A 19950-nucleotide genomic window follows, 5' to 3' on the forward strand; every position below is an offset into this window, starting at 1 on the left:
AGCGCTGTCAAAGCCAAAGGCAGGAAAATTTCCTGGTCTCTACTTGTCTCTTTAAAGTTATCTGGAATAACTCTATTAGCCACTGAAAATGACTTAATAAAGGACCCCCAGTGGGTGATGGCAGTTAGTGATTTTGAAAATGATACATGTAAAACTAATGTCTTTAAACAAACCCTCAGTCAAATAAAATACAGTAAAAAGGGCTGCCTGACATTCATTTTTTCCAGTTTCAAACAACAGGTAAATAAAAGGGCATGTATTTTCACACATACACCATAGATCTCAATTTTTCAATACCCATTTTAAGACAACAGAAATCTAGAAGTTGATATAGAGTTTAATTTTTATTAATGCAATGAAGACGTAAACTTATCTCTTTTTGAGCTTTATAAACTCAAACCACAATTTGATTGGTCACTTACTAACCTGACTACAGCGTCCTGAAAAGAGCAACACTCCCAGCCACGTGGCAAGGGCCCCATTATTTTAATTCTGACATTCCCAGGAATTTAAACAGAATGAACTTAAGAGTTTCCAGGTTTTCAGAGCATAAGAAATCTGTCCAAAAAAAAAAAAAAAAGCACTCTGTGGTTCACCCTGTTAAAAATAGTGGGAAATCTAAATACAGTCAGCTTTCAGTCACCCAACTTACGCACTGAGTGTTTAGAGTATGGAAAACACTGCAGGAAGAGAGAAGGGAGGAAAGAAATCTCATACTATAGAAGGAATTTTTAAAATCAGGTGAAGAGGAACAAGACAAAAAAAATTTTACAAACAGAAAACACAAACCCAATAGAGCTAAGGAGAGATACACAAAAGACTAACAAAGGTAAAGAGGAGATTAACTAGGTAGGTTGATAGACTAGGACAGACTGCAAAGGACAGCTGTGTGGAAAAAAGATGAGTAGAAAGTTCTGAAGGAGAAGACGCATTTGATGGGGCTGAAAACGCTGGGAAGGTTGTTACAGAAAATGACAGATGCCGTCACTCTAGGATGCACAATAAATAAAATTGAACAGGTAAGTTGACAGTGAAAGTTGGGATCAGGGAGTAGAGAGCATATATGGGGTGAGGGATGATATTGATGCTCAAAATATAGTTAGCAATTTAAATTTGACTTGACAAAATGGGGAGCCATTACTGCGAGTCTAATTTAGAAAGAAGGAACTGGCCCAATGATGCCTAAGCACGAGGACTCCTGATACAGTGGGGCCCTATCCAGAGGAGCTGACAATGTGTCAGGGCAAGGGTGGATTCCCTCTGGCTCCCCCTGCCACCTCTGGTAGCACTGTCTAGGGCAGTGAGTGCCTCAGAAGGCAGGCAGCATCGATGAGAACACAAACAGGTGGTGAGACCCCCAACTGCACTCCAGGTAAATGAGAACTTACTACATATTAAAAGGTACAACTTCGGTTTATAAAAAAATGTACTACAAAGATTTCTATACTCAACTTTCTTATAGAGAATAGGAATTTGGATCTTTTTTCAAGTCCATCTGCTTTTTTCCCTCCTTTCATCAAAACTGATTTCTAAAGTAAAAAACTCTATTAGCAAAATGGAAGTATTTTCAGAAGGAAAAAGGGCAGCAGGAGCCATCACATTTGTAGAAAGAAGTACAGCCTCTCTACGCAGGCTAACATCTGGACAACTATATCATCAGGGAAGAAAATTTCTTTCGCTTCCCAAGAAGAGCTGTCTTGATAGTGTATTCAGTTTTCTGAGAGGTCTTGGCAGGTCATGAGTTTTAGGTTTGCCATGGGCAAAACCACTTGGTCCCAACATGAAATATGACAATTAATTTGGCATAAAAGAGGCACATGGAAACATTCAAGAAGTAACCATTATTAATGCAACTACACACATGAGTGTCTTTTACACAAACAGGAAGAATTACTAGTCATTTTAGAGGGTACTGGTGAGCAGTCAAAAAGCTTTGCAAATTACCTACAAGTTTTTAAAGTTTTAAGTGATCAAATCTTTGCATCAAATATAATCCACCCAATAAAGGTCTTCGTTTTTAAATGTTTTTACTAAGAGCACAAAATTAACATTTGCTCTCCTGTAGGTACCCCACTTTTGCCCATACAGAAGATGCATGTGCCTATCGTATACATGTGCACACACAAACACACACCCACAAACAAGGTAAAAAACGAGTGCTAATAATCTAAAAGTACTCCAAGCGATCACAACTTTCAGAACGTTACTTTTCTTCTAACTGGGGTAGGAAACGTGGGGGTTATGTTTTACCCTTCAATCTTAGGGGAAGGGGAGTACGAGGCAGGACTACAGGAGGAGGGTGATGAGTGTTTGTCATGCAACATAGATACAACAGTTAGAAAGCCACCCCTCCAGGGTGGGCCTATTGTCTGATGGTGACACACATGTTGCCATGCAGGAGACTCACAGATCAAATCTCAATCTCGCATTTTCATGCCCCAGATCAGAAAAGAAGTGAAGAAAACACTGTAGATTTCTGCTTTCGAATCAGAGGAAGGGAATACATATGTTACAACCATAGCTATTTTTACTGAAAAGTGTCAACACAGTGCTCTGAGAACAGGTCTGGCTCCTCTTGCAACGGATGCTGCCATGTCACTTGGACCACGTTCAAAGGGGAGAAAAGGTGCTGTGTCTTGTACAGCAGAAGCAAATAACAGGAGGACAAGACAAGGCTGGAAGGGTTGTGTAACTAAAAGAAAAACACACCCATGGGCAAAGGTACCCTCAATCCGGAAAGGGTCTGTTACACTGTATGTGGAAAGGGGAAATGTGTGAATGGCAACCCCCAAGAATGAAGACCACTATCTCCATTAATATCTTATCACATGTAGGTGGCATATGAGATGTTCCCAACCAAACTCCTGTTTGTACTTAATTCACTATTCCCTTAACCCAGAAGTGGCAGACACATTACTCAGCTAAAAACACAACTGCCAGAGCTGCTGTGAACCTGAGTTTGATAAGGTTTGATGGAAGCCACTGGTTTTCCTAAGAATTTCTAGGTAACTGCCAGGTTAGTGCTAGCTAAATTCTTACCCCAAACCAATCTGAACTGGTGACCAAGAGTCAAGAGGCCCTAGGATCCAAAAGGCATCATTCTTGGAAGTTGCCCCTCGACTTTTGCCCCTGATTGAATAAAAGTAACAAAAAACTGGATCTCAGTTGGGCACACAACACAGATCATAATTCTTTTATTAACTAAATTACAGTTGCTTTGAATAAAAACTTAACTGTAACAATCATTTAATGGTCAACGACTTCTTTTCTCCCATAGTTGAAAACCAGTCACTTTTCTCACGTTCTTCTCCCCAACAGTGAACCATCAAGGCCATGGTACTTAAACACAAGTGTATTCCTTTCACGTCTCACTACCCTCCAAATCAGAGTCCAATGCTTCAGTTATTCTGGAAAATGAAAAGCAGACATATAATCACTATTGATATCTATTTCAAATGCATTAAGAAATTGAAGCATTCAAAACATTTGGAACTGTTTTGGATGGATATTACCTAAAAATAAAGAAAATAGATCAACGAAGGTCAGAGACACGAGCCAGGCAAATCATTAGCCTTTTTAGATTTGGTAAAGTCAATGCTGAATGAAAATAACAATCAACAATTTGATTATCTCTTTTGCTGGGCTAGCTGAGGAATAGCCAAGAGATGCTGGCTTTCAAAGCAAAAGATACTGATCCTAGAATAATCTTTTACCCTTTCACTTTAGACACCACTCATTTAATGTAAGTGAAAGAAACATATGAGTAGGTGTAGGTGAAAGAGGAAGTGGCCCTGCCGGTTTTTCCTAGGAAGGTACACTGATTCTCATTCTTCTATGAAATAGACACTGGATGTGGAGTGACTGGCAGCAGGAAGAACTCACCACACAGACATTTCAAAGGGAAATTTTGACCAGCTAAAGTTAGCAAAATTAAGACAATTTTCCAGAGGCCATCATAGATATCCTGTGCTATGAACACAAAGACATTCAAGGAAAAACTAATTTTAATATCTCTTAACACAGTGGTTCAAGAAAAAGGTCATGATTTAAGGGGAAACAGAAAAGGAGAGGCACTCAAGGTTCTCATTGTGGTTTTTCTGAAAATAAGAAAAAGTTTAGTTTCTTCATATACTTACAGAAGAATGACACAATAGTAGGGAAAAAAAAAAAGAAATTAAAAAATAGGACACCAGAATATAAACACAGAAAAACTATGCCGCAATTCCAGTTACTAGTTCTTTTACTTTATTTATCTATTTATTTATTTTTAAGATTTTATTTTGCCATAGGGTACATGTGCTCGCTGGAATGAGAGATACATAGAGAGAGGGAAAGTGAGAAATCGCCCCACAGGGGGTGGGGAGTGGTGGTGGTGGCCACACCAGAATCCCTTCTTCTCTACTCTCCTCTCAGAATTTTGAGCACACCTGCACATGAGCTCTGCATGATTTTCAAGTCACCGGGTCCAGAACTCGAACCGTAGTCAGCCATGTGAGAGTCCAATGTCTTAACCACCAGATGATTTGCTGGGCCCATCAATTCTTTTTATTAGGTCTTTTAATTTATTTCTATGAACTACAATTTTTTTTTTTTTTTAGGACAGTGGTAGTGTGTATAACAAAATAAGCATTTTGGTAATAAAGAATGATACAAACTTATAAAAGTGGGATTATTCTGTTGAACACAAGCCTAAACGTTGTTTTAAACTTAATTTACCATTTTAATCTTTTTTTTTTCCTTCTTTTTGGGAGAGGTTTTTGCCATAGGGGGCATGCGCTTGCCAGAAAGACAGAGAGAGACAGAGAGACAGAAAGCAAGAAATCATGCCCCAGGGAGATGGCCATGACACAATCCCTTGCCCTCCACTCTCCTCTCGGGATCTTGGGAACTCACGCACATGCGCCCAGTGTGAGTTTAAGCCACCAGGTCCGGGACTCGAACCGCAGTCAACTACATGGGAGTCCAGCAATATAGCCATTATGCTAACTGCTGGTCCCCACCATTTTAATCTTATGCAAAAATTAATTGCACTCCAGGGAATGCAGACTTGTGTTAAATGCTATACTCCATTAAAGGGTGAGCAGGTAGGTCACAGACTTTAAAACAGTAAGGTATCAATTAAACTGTGTACATGATCAAGGAATGACTACCGATATCAAAAGTATAAAACAATTCTGGATAATAAGATAAAAACGCAAAGATACTGAAACACTAATGGAACTGAAAAACTGTACAGCATGTTAAGGTAAAATAAAAATGAACACTTAAAATACTCAATATTGCAGACTCAGTTACCCTTGAGAACTAACAAATCTTTGTCTTTGAAATACAGTTGGCCCTCTGTAGCCATGGGTTCCTCCATCATAATTGAAATATTGAAAAAGGAAAAAACAATACAATGCAGAAAATAATATGAATTAAAAAAGCACTTTAAAAACTATTTACATGGCATTTGCATTGTATCTGGCATTATAAATAATCTAGAGAAGATAAAAGTGTAGAAAACATGTAGTTTATATGCAAATACTATGCCATTTCACAAAAGGGACTTGAGCATCTGTGGATGTTGGTATTGGCTGGGGTGTTCTGGAACCCTTCTCCAATGGATACTGAGGGATGACTGTATTCGATAAAGATTAGAAGTTATTATTAGCACATAGTTCCAAAAAAAGAAGCAAAAGCTAGAGTAATTAAAGCTCTCTCCACTTCCACATCCCGCCCCCACCTTTCAGCATCTCTGGAAAGGTCATAACCAAGTTCCTGCTTAGAGAAGCAGAGGTAGTAAGTCTCCATGCAACAATATCACCAATAGAAGCACAAAAGAAACTCTGTCAAAATGATAAAGATGTGTGCCAGATTATCTATGTGCCTTATAAAAAGTGTTTTTATGTTTCAGTCACCAGACACTGAATCTGAAGAATGTTTACCCAAAGTGGTAAATTCTCTTTGCTATGAGCAATATGAATAGAGTCTGATTTGTGACATGCTATAACTTAATAGAGCAGTTTTGCAAGTTTTAGCAAAGTACATTTAAGTTTTATATATTCTTAAATGTGGACCTTTATGGTTTGACAGAGTCTCTTTAATTAAACAAACAAAAAGCCATATTTTTAAGAAGATTTAAAATTTTTTTCAATGTACATATTTTAAACAATCTATAATTGTAGGTACAGTTTCTACTTACCATCATTCATCATTCCTTTTGATTCTTTAAAAGCTAAGGATTAGTAACAAGCCAAGCAGGCAGTTAGTAAGGTTCCACAATTACAAATCATTTTCGAATAAACAAATATGCAATAATATCATGCCACCTATTATGCAACTATACAGCTAAATTGTTTTAATTTTGTCGTTTTATTACAAAGCCTTTGTGTGGGGCACACCCACAGCCTGCATAAAGGAAACAGATTCAGTTGGAAATATAGCTCTAGATTTACACAGAAGTAACACGAAACATTTTGGTCTTACACTACGGTGACAGCCTGTATCTTTCTGAAATTTATAAATCAGAAATTGGAAGTAAGTGAAATTTTTCTCTACCAGGGGATGATACACTTCATCTTGGCCTATATAAAAGGACTGTGACCCTTCTTATCTCGAATATAATAACCATTATTCCTTTATGTGAACTTTCCAGTTCTGGGTATGAAGGCTGAGGGGAGAAAATCATAACTCATAATAATGATCTCCTTGCTCAAATGTCACTTGGGTAACATAAGCAATTATTTGAGAAAACAGCAATGAATTTTTTCCAGAGGTGAGAAATATTACAAAAGCAAAAGTCCTAATTCTTAATTAAAAAAAAAAATAAAAAACAGAGCAATCAGGCAACAGAAAAACAAAAACAAAAACCTATATTCTTCCCAAGGCATAGATGGGGCATTCTAATGGCTCTGGGGGCCAACTCAGATTATGATCTGGTAATGATCAAGAAGAATATATAAGTTTGTAATAACCACATACCATTAAGGGGTTCCTCTACAGCTTTCTGGAAAATATTTAAAATACATTTTTATAAAATTGAACTTATTTCATATCTTTTCATACTAAAACTTAAATACACTAACATTTAAACTATATAGTAATCAGTGAATTCTACAGTCTAAAAAAAATAATGCAGTAAAGGCTAATGCCAAGTTCCATTAATAACAACTATATTATTCTCTAAATGTGCTTTCTTTGTGCAGAATTTCCCACCCCATTCTGCCTTTCTCAGCTCAAAAATCCTAACTTCTCAAGAAAAAAGTACAAACAGAAACGGCAACAACAGAATAAAAAGATACAGTTAAACAAGAGATAGGAGTAAAACAGGATCGTTTTTCAAGTCATGCAAATTGAACTGAAGAACTAGGAAAGAAAATGTGGTAGGATTTAAAAGTCCAATGGTTGAATTATCTCTAAGAAGCATTTTAAAAATGTCTGGCTGTTTGTGCCCAAAGGAGCTGTAGTGCTTTTCTTTTCTTTTTCTTTGTACTTCTAGAATACATTCCTGAGGTAAAATGAGCACACCTACACCTTAACTTGCCCCTTCGGCTTGTGTGTTGAGGCTCCTTACACTTAGTAGCATATGTAAGTAACCTCCACTTCCTGCCACAGACGGGAGACTCGCTTTGGCATTCCACAGATTTACTATCAATCCTTGTAGGAATCTGAGTATACTATATAGTGCTTTCCAGATCTCATTTCCATAATATGGCTCCTGGGTCTGTCATGGTGATGAGTCCATATTTGGAAAGATTTTTTTTCTTCGTCATTTATCGCTTCCTAAATTTTCTCCTTTTCTCGGAATTTTCTCAGCTTGTTAAAGTATCCCAGGTGCAATGAAGCCTATCGTACAGTTTTAAGGAAGAAAAATGTTTGTAAAATGGGGGAAGGGTGAAGGGAATAAATCAAAACTTAGAACAGATATTTTTGGCAATATTGATGTTTATTGTGTAGGTTATACTTTTTAATAAAGTCAATTTAATATAAATTTCTCTTCCTCATTTTTAAATTTGAAATGATCATTCTGTATATGGACATTAAATGGATCCAGGAGGTGAGGCAATATATTGGAATCAACTTCCTTCTGATCCCAGAGATAATAACCATCATTCCTTACACGTAAACTTTCCAGTTCTGAATGCGAGAAGGCAGTACAATCTTAAGGAACCATTTATTCTAAACCATTAATTCTAAAATGACTAAGTTAGAACTGGACCCATTCATGCAAAGGTCATGAAATAACTTCAACATCTTAATTAATGTTGCACTAAACTCATAGCAAAAGAGTTTGATATCTCAATGACCTTTTCTCACATTTCTCAGTTCAACCCATCAAGTGATCATTCCCAAGTCATTAAGTGCATTTTAACTTACCCTAGGAGGCTGTATTGTCTGTTGATTGGAAGCTGGTATAAATAAAAAAAAATAATAAATAAAAAAATAAAAAACCCAGGAATATAAATTTAACAAAACAAATTAAGACAATAGATGTTTAAGATAAATGTTCAGGGCTAAAACTGAAGGTGCCACAACTCCAGTGAAAGAGTTCTAGCTTTGACAGTCTACTCAACAGAATCGAATATTCCTGATATGCATTAACAGAAAAAGAGTCAATAACTCACCTATATCAAATAATACACACATGCATTCTCTCACTCATACAAGCCATCTCTTCTCCAAATCAGCCACCTTTTACACTTTGTGATGAAAACATGCTCTCACCTACTCAACCCCCACCCTGGTCTCCACAGTCTTCACTCCTCCACACAGCTAAGAGTGGACAGAATGTGGCAGTGACTCATCACCCTTGCTCCCTCACCCTTAGCTCACTGCTCCTGTTCCTTGTAGCCCTGCCTCCTCCATCCCCACCTTCCTACTTTTCAAAGTCCAGATAGCTAACAAACTAAAGAAAATATTTAGATCTTTTTGAGTTTAAAGAGTTATTCTAGGCAAGTAGTTACAATCAAGCCTCTTGTACATATTCCTTCATAGCTTTCTAAGTGGCTTTTTCACTGCTTCTGAATGAATGAGTTAAAAAGCTGAGGGAATAAAGGCATGAAGAAAATGAAAAAGGGGAAAAGAATTACTCTGGCTTGATAGGAAAGAGATATTTCCTATGAAAAACCAAGTGAGGAGGCCCCAGAGCAGCTAATGCCAGTCCTAAACACAGGATCAAAGTCCCACAGGTACAAAATAATTGACCAGAAACATTTGTGAACCACTGACCAGGACAGTGACCCTACTATAATACAGAACAGTCAAAACCATGTCACCTAGATTGAGTGACAGCACCTCAGAAGACTGAGGCAGGCGTGGAACTGCTTTAGTGTTCCTAAATACATCTCTCTTCCACCTGCCATACTATCAAGCTGGTAGGAAATGGTGTGGGTCTTAACTCAAGGATAGCCTGTTTTTGGGTTGGCCAAAAGCTGGTAAGGCTTTCTCAAATAGGAAAGATGGCCACCAACTTCTGATAAGTCTATCTTCCCCACTGGAATCTGGAGAGGAGTATCAGAAAGAGGACTGGAAAGTTGGTGATGAGAAGGAAAGGTAAAATGGAGGCAGGGAGAGTAAGTAAGAAGAAGACCAATGCTTAGAGCTATAGGTAGGGAAAACAAATCAGTGATAAGAGATGCATAGAATAAAATAGAGACATAAAAGAGAGGTTGAACTGGCTGGCTAACAGGGAAAGAATCAAAGACAGAAGAACAGAGTAGCTGTGTCTGTCAGAAGGACACTGACTGTTGAGAGGGCAACATGGTGACCTAAGTCTTAGGGAAGTAATGGATCCATCCAACTCTTAAACTACATGCGATTCCACTCTCAGCAATGCCCAGTGATATATCTGATCTCATGAGACTCCATTTCTGTCATGTCTTGTGAGGCTGGTAACAAATCTTATGTCCCTTATGATTGAGGCACTTGGGGAGGTGGGCTGGTCCTTGCATCCACACAAAAGAGTAACTTCATTTTATTTTAATTATTTTATTTTATTTTTAAGCAGTTTCTGTGTAATTTATTTAAGCTTCACAACAACTCAGTGGAGTAGGTATTGTTATCACCATTTTGTAGATAAAGATACATCAAAGTTAAATGATAAACATAAGATCAACTAGCTGTTAAGTGCTGGGACCAAGATTTGAACTCAGGTAGTATGACAATAACATTCACATATTGAATCACTGTATAATTTGGCTTTGGAAGTGGGGGGTAGCTATCTGAGATAAGCTCCTGCTACACTCAAGACCTTCTGTAATATAGTGCTAGATACAGGACTGTTTAGAGGTTGAGAGGAGAAGTTAAGAGCCAGCTCCTATCTTTTTTGTTGCCAGGTGACAATGGACAGGTTACTTTTCTCTATAGCTTTGTTTTCTCATCTGTAAAACTTGGCTAATAATTATATCTAGCTAAAAATAATTTCCCATCCTAAAAGGTAGTGTGCATAAGAGCCCTAGAAGGTACTAACTATAGCAGGGCCCAGAAATCACTTTAAATAAGCACTTCAGGTAATTCTGATACAATCCATGTTAGGACACTCTTCAGAAAACATTGAATTTATATTGTGTGAGAGATGGGATCTTGTCTGTGAAACATTCAGTTCTGGACATGAGTGGTGAGCAGAAGTATCAGCTCTGGTTGTATTACCAGGGTTGGGGTTTGAGCCAATTTTACTTGGGTATTTGGGGTTCAAAGGCTTCTAGCTGATACTCAGATTTTTACATTTTGATTATTCTTAATTTTTTCAACATTTGATCGCTATACAGCATTTGGCTTGTAAAGAGAATTTACCCAACATGAAATACTTTTCAGACCAGTCCAGTCGAGAATACTATACATGTTATCATCAACAGGTAATAAACCGTATCTATGTCCTACAAATGTCATGCCTATTTTTTCTCCTTGATTTCCTTCCCTATAGTCTTTCCTTCTCTCCTCTCCTCACACTGTCTTCAGCATTCATAACTATTTTCACGGCTTTTTATGTCCTCTGATATTTCAATCTCTACCATAGAGTGTGGATAGTCAGTATATATTAAGTGGAGAAATATAGTATCTTTCTTTCATAGCCTGGCTTGCTTCACTCAGCAAAAAACTTCCATATTCGACCACTCTCCATCAAATGCCTTGTTTTTTATGACTGAATAGTATTCCATAGAATGTATGTGCCACACTTTTTCAATCCATTCATTTGTTTGTAGTCATTTGGGTTGGTTCCATGTCTTAGCAATCATGAATAATGTGGCAATAGACATTGATGTGCAAGCACTTACCCAACTGAGCATTCTTCTGTCCTTTGGGTAGATATACAGAAGTGAGATTGTTGGATCAAGTGGTACTTCTATTTGTAGGTCTTTGAGAAACCTCCATATTGTTTTCCACAGTGGCTGGACCAATTTACATTATCACCAACAGTGTATAGAGAGTTCCTCTTTCACCAAAACCCCTCCAACACTTATCATTTTTTTTGTATCTTTAATCTTCGCCATTCTGGCAGGGCTTAGGGGGTATCTCATTGTGGTTTTAATTCACATCTCCCGTATGATAAGGGATGTTGAGCATTTCCTCATATGCTTTTTGGCTGTTCATATGTCTTAATTAGACAGATTTTTGTTCAGCTCATTTTCCCATCCTTTAATTGGTTCATTTTTTTGTTTGTTTGTTTTTCCAGGCAAGTCACTTGAGTTCCCTGTATATTTTGGTTATCTGTCCCTTATCTGAGGCATAGTTTACAAAAATATTCTCCCATTCCAAGGGTTGTTGATTCACACTAACTACTGTGTCCTTTGCTGTGCAGACACATCTAAATCTGATATAATCTCACTTGTCTATTTTAGGCATTATTGCCTGTGTTTTGGTGATCTTATTTAAGAAGTCTTTGTCTATCCCAATGTAAGGTAACCTCTTTATTAAGTAGTCTGGAATAAAATAGGTTGAGGTGTATCACATATAGCAGTCTCCCAAATAATACAAGCAGAATTATGAAACTTTATTTTTTAAACATATATTTATGTGTTTAATTTTATTTGTTATGATTTTTTTTTAATTTGAACAAAGAGAGAGAGAGAAAGAGAAAGGGAAAGTGAGAAAGCAAGCTACCAGATCTGAGACTTGAACCACGGTTGGCCATGTGGGAGTTTAGCAACTTAACCACTACACCACCCATAGGCCACATAGAACTGCATTAGGGACTGTCAACATTGTTTTATAGATACACAACATATTTAAATTGGCCCATACCTGATATTTATGTTCTATAAAGGAAAGGAGAACTGAACAGCTACCTAAATTTCTGATTGATAATAAGAAGGGCAAGAGCTAAGATTTTAGAGTTATAGTTTTGAGCTCATAAACTTATTTATTAAAATTAATATTAAGAACTTCAAAATAACTCCTTCTCTTTCCTAATACTGGGTAAAGAATAGTTTGTAAGTTCTAATTCTCAGGTCCAGGAATGTTCCTTTTGACTAGCCTATCCTGAGAAAAAGAGATCCTTGAAGAAGAGTACTCAGTGGAATACAAGGCAGTTGTGATTGTCCTAACATTATAAAACTAAACAGAGCAGAAGTTAATTTCACCTGAGTTAACTCTATTCAATAGGAATATAATCTGCATGGCAAAAGAATGATTATGCTTGATCTGCTACTACCACCTGCCTAAGACATTAACAGCCATAACTTTTGTTAACTGTAAGCCTTAAGCACTCCATATGAGCTCATCTGTAATACTTCTGGATTTGTTTTTCTTTTACTGAAACACCTGACTACATGGAATAATATATTTCTAGATCTTGAATTTTTCAGAAACACTTTTTCTAATGACACTAGATTTACCTCTCCCCAACAATGAGCAAGAAAATATCTCTAAATTTATACACACACACACATACACACACACAAACACTACATAAAGTCATGTGTCACATAATGACAATGACAATTAGGTCAACAATAGACCACATATACAATGCTGGTGCCATAAGGTTATAATATGCTATATCACATAGCCTAGATGTGTAGTAAACTATAACATGTAGGTTTGTTTAAGTATGCCATGTTATTTGCAGAATGATAAATCATCTAACAACACATTTCTTATGGCATATCCCTTTCGTTAAGCAACAGATGACTCTGTGTGTGTATGTGTGTGTGTGTGTGTGTGTGTGTGTGTGTGTCTGTGTATAAATACATGCAAGTTCAACATACACATTTTGCACCCATATCATTCAAAAATACCTGGTATGTTGTACTAAGTATGATTCTGGCTGTTACTTGGCTGAACATTATTAAATGTTTTTATACTGAACTAACTGGTAATGACTTTTAAAAATGAATAAGCATTAACTCCTATCAATAATGAATGTACCCCTCCCTATAAACAACAAGTCTAACTTCATTGAGTATAGTTGGTTTCTTTTAATCTTTTGTACATTCCAGGCCCCTTATATCTTTTATGAAATTAAATGTTTCTAGTAAAAAGGAAAAAAAAAGTCCAATACAGTTAAAAATTAGGCTATAGAAAGTAAAGGTCAAAATTCTACTTTTTAAAATAACAATTAAGGCTACAAATTTAAACTTGGAAGTAATGAAAATTCTAAAAGTTAAAATTTTTATAAGGATATGAACTTTTAAGAGAGAGCTTGGATATTTTTATTATTTTGAAGATTATACTGGATTTAAATCAAGATACATTTATTAAATTTTTCTAAAATAAAATATCTCTACTGAGTAAAAGTCAAAATTATTTTGGAAATATTTAAATTTTTCTTCCTGATATGCTCAAATTTGCAACCTTAATGTCACATATATTCACATTTACACAGATTACATACATGAAACACATTAATTTTTCTAGTCTACCCATTACCTAAAGAGCAACTTTCCTGTACCTTGTCTCCTCTTGCCTTTCAACTGAAGGTTTGCCTCTGTACTCTGGCATCAGACAGGTTGATTTGAAAAGTTAAATTAGGATATTCTCAAAATGTCAATAAAATTGAACTATATTCTTAACTTATACATAGCATATCTATATATTAAACTGTAATTTTAGAATTTGGGGATTTTGTTCAGGATTTCACTTTAATTTTGATTTTAATGTTAGAACAGTATCATTGCAATGACAGTGGTTACATAGGTTTCTTAGGAGTGTATGTGCTAGAGAAGGTGGCAGAGTGAGGTCAAGGCGCTGGCTGCTAGACAGTGTCTATTTCAGTTGAGGCAACGACAGGAAACCTGATGACAACTGCATGGAACATCATTCCTTGCTAGGTTTGGAAGGCATGGGAATAAGAGGGAGGGCATCCAGACAGTGAGGAAGAAATAAGAACAAAGAGCTGGCCTTTTCAGTCAAAGACACCTAATAGTTCATCAGAGCTCCGAGGATCTTGCAGGTCATGTGCTGTTTTCAGGCAAACATGGGGAACTATAAAATCAGGTGCATCATCTTTGAGAACCAGACACATGGGGATTGGAAGACTCAACAATACAATAGATTCAACATTCACAATGCACACCAAAGCTACCACATGAATGCCATTCTGCTTTAGATGTCTTAATTGTATTTTATGGACTTATGCAGCATTAAAATGAGGAAGCTTTACTGAAAAACAACTAAGACTTACGAAAACATAACCTAAAGATAAGTAGATTTTGATAAAGTATTTTAATAGTTTATCTAAAAACATTAATTACAGAGGGACAGAGAAAATAAAACTGAATCAAACTCAAGTATCATTCACTAAGAACTTAAGTTCAAAAATAAAGGTAAAATGTTTTTGAAAGTATTATGCAAGTCATATAGGAAATTGTTCAAGTAATCCAATTCAAGTTTTGTGCTAATTTTTAGAAACACATTAAAGATCAACTAAAACAAAGCAGAAATGTCAATTTATCTTAAACTCCATTCATTTGTAACTTCTGATTATTTATTTTGGAGAGGTTTTTGCTATAGGGCGCATGAGCTCACCAGAAAGAGAGAGACAGAGAGATAGAAAGTGAGAAATCACTCCCCCCCCCCCAGGGGGGATGGCCACGCCACAATCCCTTCTCTTCCATTCTTCTCTCAGGATCTTGGGCACGCATGCACATACGCCCAGCATGAGTTTAAGCCACTGGGTCCAGGACTCAAACCGCAGTTGGCTATGTGGGAATTCAGCGACATAGCCATTATGCTAACTGCTGGTTCCACTTGAGATTATTTTGATAGGTGACAAAGAGTCTGTTTTACTTCATAAATAAAAAACTTTATTATCTTTTTTAAATTTTATACATTTAGTTACATCACTTTGCTTGTAAGTTGAATTTACAGAATGTGAATACACTTCGCACTAATCCAGTTGAGGATACTAAACTTATTACCAACAGATAATAACCCACTTCTGTGCCCCATAAAGCTTTTTTTTGGGGGGGAGGGAAGGAGACTAGTATAAATCAGATTGTAGAGAATATCTTTAGCTTAGATGAAACCACATGTCACATGTTAGTTTCAGGCACTTTTAAAAAATAAAACACTCTCGGGAACCAGTAGTTAGCGTAATGGCTATGTCGCTGGACTCCCACGTAGTCAACCGTGGTTCACGTCCCGGACCCGGTGGCTTAAAACTCACGTCGGCTGCGTGTGCGTGCATGCCCAAGATCCCGAGAGGAGAATGGAGGAGAAGGGATTGCGGCATGATCATCCCCCCTAAGGAGTGATTTCTCACTTTCTGTCTCTCTGTCTCTGTCTGTCTGGCGAGCGCACGCACCCTATGGCAAAAACCGCTCCAAAAAAAAAAAAAAGTCACTGTTCTTTAAATTGGTAAAAGTGACAGATCTTAAATTTCAATTTTGTCTACTTAGGGGCCTTCTATCTATCAACAGTGAACAAGAAGAGGAGAAAATGACAAACAAAGGTGTCTCTGCAAAAGAGCTCTATCATAGAAATACTGGGGCAATTAAAAGTCCTTTCCCATTATGTAAAATAGATCTTCAAAGATCTCTCCTTTTACTATTAAAAGAGCTACATGTTCTAATATGTAAAGCCATTTTCTTTTAAAGTAGTTTATAGACTTTTCATTAATTCATATCACTTCTGCCTTCCTTAGTTATTCCCAAATCATTCCAATTGTAGTTTTTCCATTTTTTTAGTTATCCATAAATTTCTTTGATCCTAAACTAGAAGAGCCAAACAAAAGCACCTTCCAAATTTACATATCTGAAATGCTTTACATAGGGTAACAAAAAAAAGATTGACTTACCCACAAACTTCATATAAACTAGTCCAAGTAATTGTGATAGAGCTATGATACCCAAACCTGAAATCAGAAGAGGGCCATGCAGTGGTATACATGCTGTAAAAATGAATAGAACTTATGTTAGAAGTGCATGTGAAATGATAAAACTTTATTTAAAGGAAACAGTAATAGTAATAATATTAATTTTTAAGGACAGTAATTATTTTTCTAATGACTAAGAAAAAAATTATCTATAGCATTAAATCAGTGAAATAACTCTGGCTTACAAGTAAAATAAGCACTCATTTGCATAACGCACACCTTATCAGAATAGTGAAACTATTCTGTATGATACTGTAATGCTGGATCCGTAGCATCATACATTTGTCATAGCCATAGAACATACACACTAAGACTGAACCCTACTGTAAATTATGGACTTGGGGTGATGATATGTCAGTGTTGGTTTATTGATGGTAAAAGATATACCACTTTGGTGTGATACATCTTATCATTATCAAGACCAATGGGAAATAGTGTGTGGAGTCTAAGGTTCCAACCTACAAAATCTGGTTAACTTTTGAAGTTCCTTCACAACTATAAGCAAAGCCATTTGGTTGCTAGAACCATCAGCTCACGGGTCATATACAGACAATATTCTTTCAGCAATAATGAAAAGCACTATTGACAGAGAGGGGAGAGTTAAAAAAAGAAAAGCTCATAATACCAAATAATGGAGAAATATAAGTGGAGAAACAGGAATTCTTATTCACTGGTGGTGGTAACGCTCACAGTACAACCACTTTGATACTGGGAGTTTGACAGTTTATTACAGAACTAAACTTATCCTAAGCATGTAATCCAACAGTCGCATTCCTTGGTATTTACTGACATGGAGTTGAAAATATCTCCATATAAAAACATGCACCTGGATGTTTATAGCAGCTTTATTCTCAAAAAATAGAAAGCAACCAAGGTTTTGCTCAATAAGTAAATAAACAGAGGTACATGCACACATTGAAATATTATTTAGAGTTAAAAATTATGAGATATTAAGTCATGAAAAGACATAAATGAAACTTAGATGTATGTGTGTGTGTGTGTATATATATATATATATTTATGAGAGAGAGTCCACCCCCCCCCACTACCAAGGGGAATGGCCATGCTACAACCCCTTCTCCTCTAGTCTCCTTTTAGGATTTTGGGCACACAGGTGTATGTGCCTGGCATGGGTTTTTAGTCACTGGGTCTAGGACTTGAACCATGGTGGACTACGTGGGAGTCCAATGAAAACCATTACACCATCTGCTGGTCTCTTAGATGTATATTTCTTAGTGAAAGTAATCAATCTAGAAAAGTTATATACTGTATGACTCCAACTAATAGATTTTCTAGAAAATGCTAAAATGTAGAGACAGTAAGAAGATGAGTGATTGCCAGGGACTGGAGGAAATGGAGCATAGAGTATTTTTAGGGCAGTGGAACTATTCTGTATGACACTGTAATGGTGGATATGTAGGATCATACATTTGTCATAGCCGAACATAAAACGCTAAGGCTGAATCCTGTTGTAAACTATGGACCTTGGGTGATGAATGTCAGTGTTGGTTTACTGATGATAACACATGTACAACTCTGGTGTGGGATGTTGAGGGAGGCTGTGGCTGTGTAGGTTATAAGAAGGCAGAAGAGGTACTCTCTCTGTGCTTAATGCTAAAACGTGCTGTGAGCCTAAAACTACTCCATAAAAATAAAGTTTACATAATTTTTAAAAAGAGAGAGAGAATAAAAAAGAAAGAGCTCTTGGCCAGCCTGTAGTATGGTAGTTGTTTTTTTTTTTTTTTTGAGAGGTTTTTGCTGTAGGGCGCGTGCACTCGCCAGACAGACGGAGACATAGAGAGAGAAAGCGAGAAATCACCCCCCCGGGGGGGGGGTGGTCACGCCGCAATCCCTTCTCCTCCATTCCTCTCTCAGAATCTTGGGCACACATGCACATGCGCCCGGCCTGAGTTTTAAGCCACCGGGTCCAGGACGTGAACCGCGGTCGACTACGTGGGAGTCCAGCGACATAGCCATTACACTAACTGCTGGTTCTCAGCCTGTAGTATGGTAGTTAAGGCAGCTGGATCTCATATGGCTGACTATGCAGTTCAAATCCTGGACCTGGGAGTTTGACAAATATGCTAGGTGTATGTGTGTACATACCCAAAATCCTGAAAGAAGAAATAAAGGAGAAGGGGTTATGGCATGATCATTCCTCATGTGAGGGTGGGGTTCTCACTTTCCATCTCTCTCTGTCTCTTTCTGGTGTGTCCTATGGAAAATTAGGAAAAAAAAAAAGAACAGAAGGAAGGATAGAAGAAAAGAAGGAAGGAAGGGAGAATTCTATCCAAAAGAAATCCAAATTGAGACTACAAAAGGACGTAACCCTTACCTGCGACACAGAGGCTCATTCCAACCACACTAAGTACATAGCCCAGTATTTGTAAGGTCAATATGAAAATGGCAAAGGAGGTCATTCCAAAAGCTGGATGAAGGAAAAGGAATTAACAGAAATGGGTTGAGAGTATTTAAAAAGTAATCACTTTACATAGTTTTTAGTGTTACCAAGAATAATATCCTATGACCAAAGACTGACTCTGGAGTTCCCTGTCAGATGGAAGATGCTTTACCAGGGATCTAACCCTTTCACACAAGCAGTCAGCTCCAGACTGGCACATTCAGCAGCCTTTTATATTTAGTCAGCTGAGCTGGACTGGCAGTTTTTACCCAAAATCTTAGAACAATGCTTCTTTTACCATACTTGTGCATTTTACAACATGAATAGATGTGATGCATGGCTTCTGCAAATGCACACAAACTTGCTCCAGTGGAGAGAACTGTTATGCAAACATGTGATTGTAAACATCACAACATGTACTTTGAGCATTTAGAAGATCTGTGACTTCCTAATGAACTAGTTCCTTGCCAGTTTACAGAAAGCCAGATATAGGCTCTAAGACCAAGCACAAAATGAGACTCTTTAACAACAAAATGATGCTAATGATTAACTCTCAAAATGCAGTGAAAATTATACTGATTATAGTTTGGATATCCATACTGTCTTTTAAAGTAAGTGTAAAGATAAGCCAATAACTAAAAAAAAAAAAGTTTCTACTATTTGCGACTTATAACCTTATTTATGGGAGTAGCCTTTTTATGCAGAGGCTTAATGAAAGACGAAAGCAGTGTTTAACATCTACTTAAAACTTTAAAAAACTGAAATTAGAATATGAAGATAATCATTATAAAATGATATAGCATAATTTAAAATTATGTTGACTGGCATAAAATACATATGAAAATATTTTATAAAATAACTGAATGCCATACAGATCTAAGATAACCTTAAAATTAATCTGGATAGAAGAAAGGTCACTAAGAATAGCATGGAAAATCTTTTAATAAATTAGTTTTTAATGGAATTGTGAAAAAAACTATACCAGAGTATTTTTACCCAAAGTGCTGCAATGTAAATGAAAAAGGTGGGCAAAATCAAGCTGTAATAACAATACTCACTTGCCCTAAAAACATTGTACTGAAGTATTATTAATGCTCCTGTAGAAACTACAATTAAACCAAGTCCGGTAGCATTCTTTATTGAATATTCACCTGTTAATAAATAAAAATATTTAAAATATTTTCCTACATACTTCATTCTTTTCAGGAAGTTAAAGTACATTATTACTTAATTTATCAAACGAATTAATCTCAAT

At 36.7% G+C, this 19950-nt stretch overlaps 1 protein-coding gene across 1 annotated transcript in view; it reads right to left on the reverse strand.

Moving 5' to 3' along the window:
* Nucleotides 1–873: 873 nt before the first annotated feature.
* CD47 (CD47 molecule) overlaps nt 874–19950 on the reverse strand; it is an 84441-nt gene continuing 65364 nt past the window's right edge. The window contains exons 13-19 of the mRNA XM_027769203.1: nt 19754–19846; nt 18630–18722; nt 16217–16309; nt 8359–8390; nt 6964–6988; nt 6185–6217; nt 874–3407 (exon numbers count right to left, since the gene is read on the reverse strand). Coding sequence (XP_027625004.1) covers nt 3403–3407; nt 6185–6217; nt 6964–6988; nt 8359–8390; nt 16217–16309; nt 18630–18722; nt 19754–19846 — 374 coding nt within the window. The 3' untranslated portion in view covers nt 874–3402. The remainder of the gene's footprint in view (nt 3408–6184; nt 6218–6963; nt 6989–8358; nt 8391–16216; nt 16310–18629; nt 18723–19753; nt 19847–19950) is intronic.

Source organism: Tupaia chinensis, unplaced genomic scaffold (genome assembly GCF_000334495.1).
Source record: "Tupaia chinensis unplaced genomic scaffold, TupChi_1.0 Scaffold148904_1, whole genome shotgun sequence".
NCBI classification, from domain to species: Eukaryota; Metazoa; Chordata; class Mammalia; order Scandentia; family Tupaiidae; genus Tupaia; species Tupaia belangeri.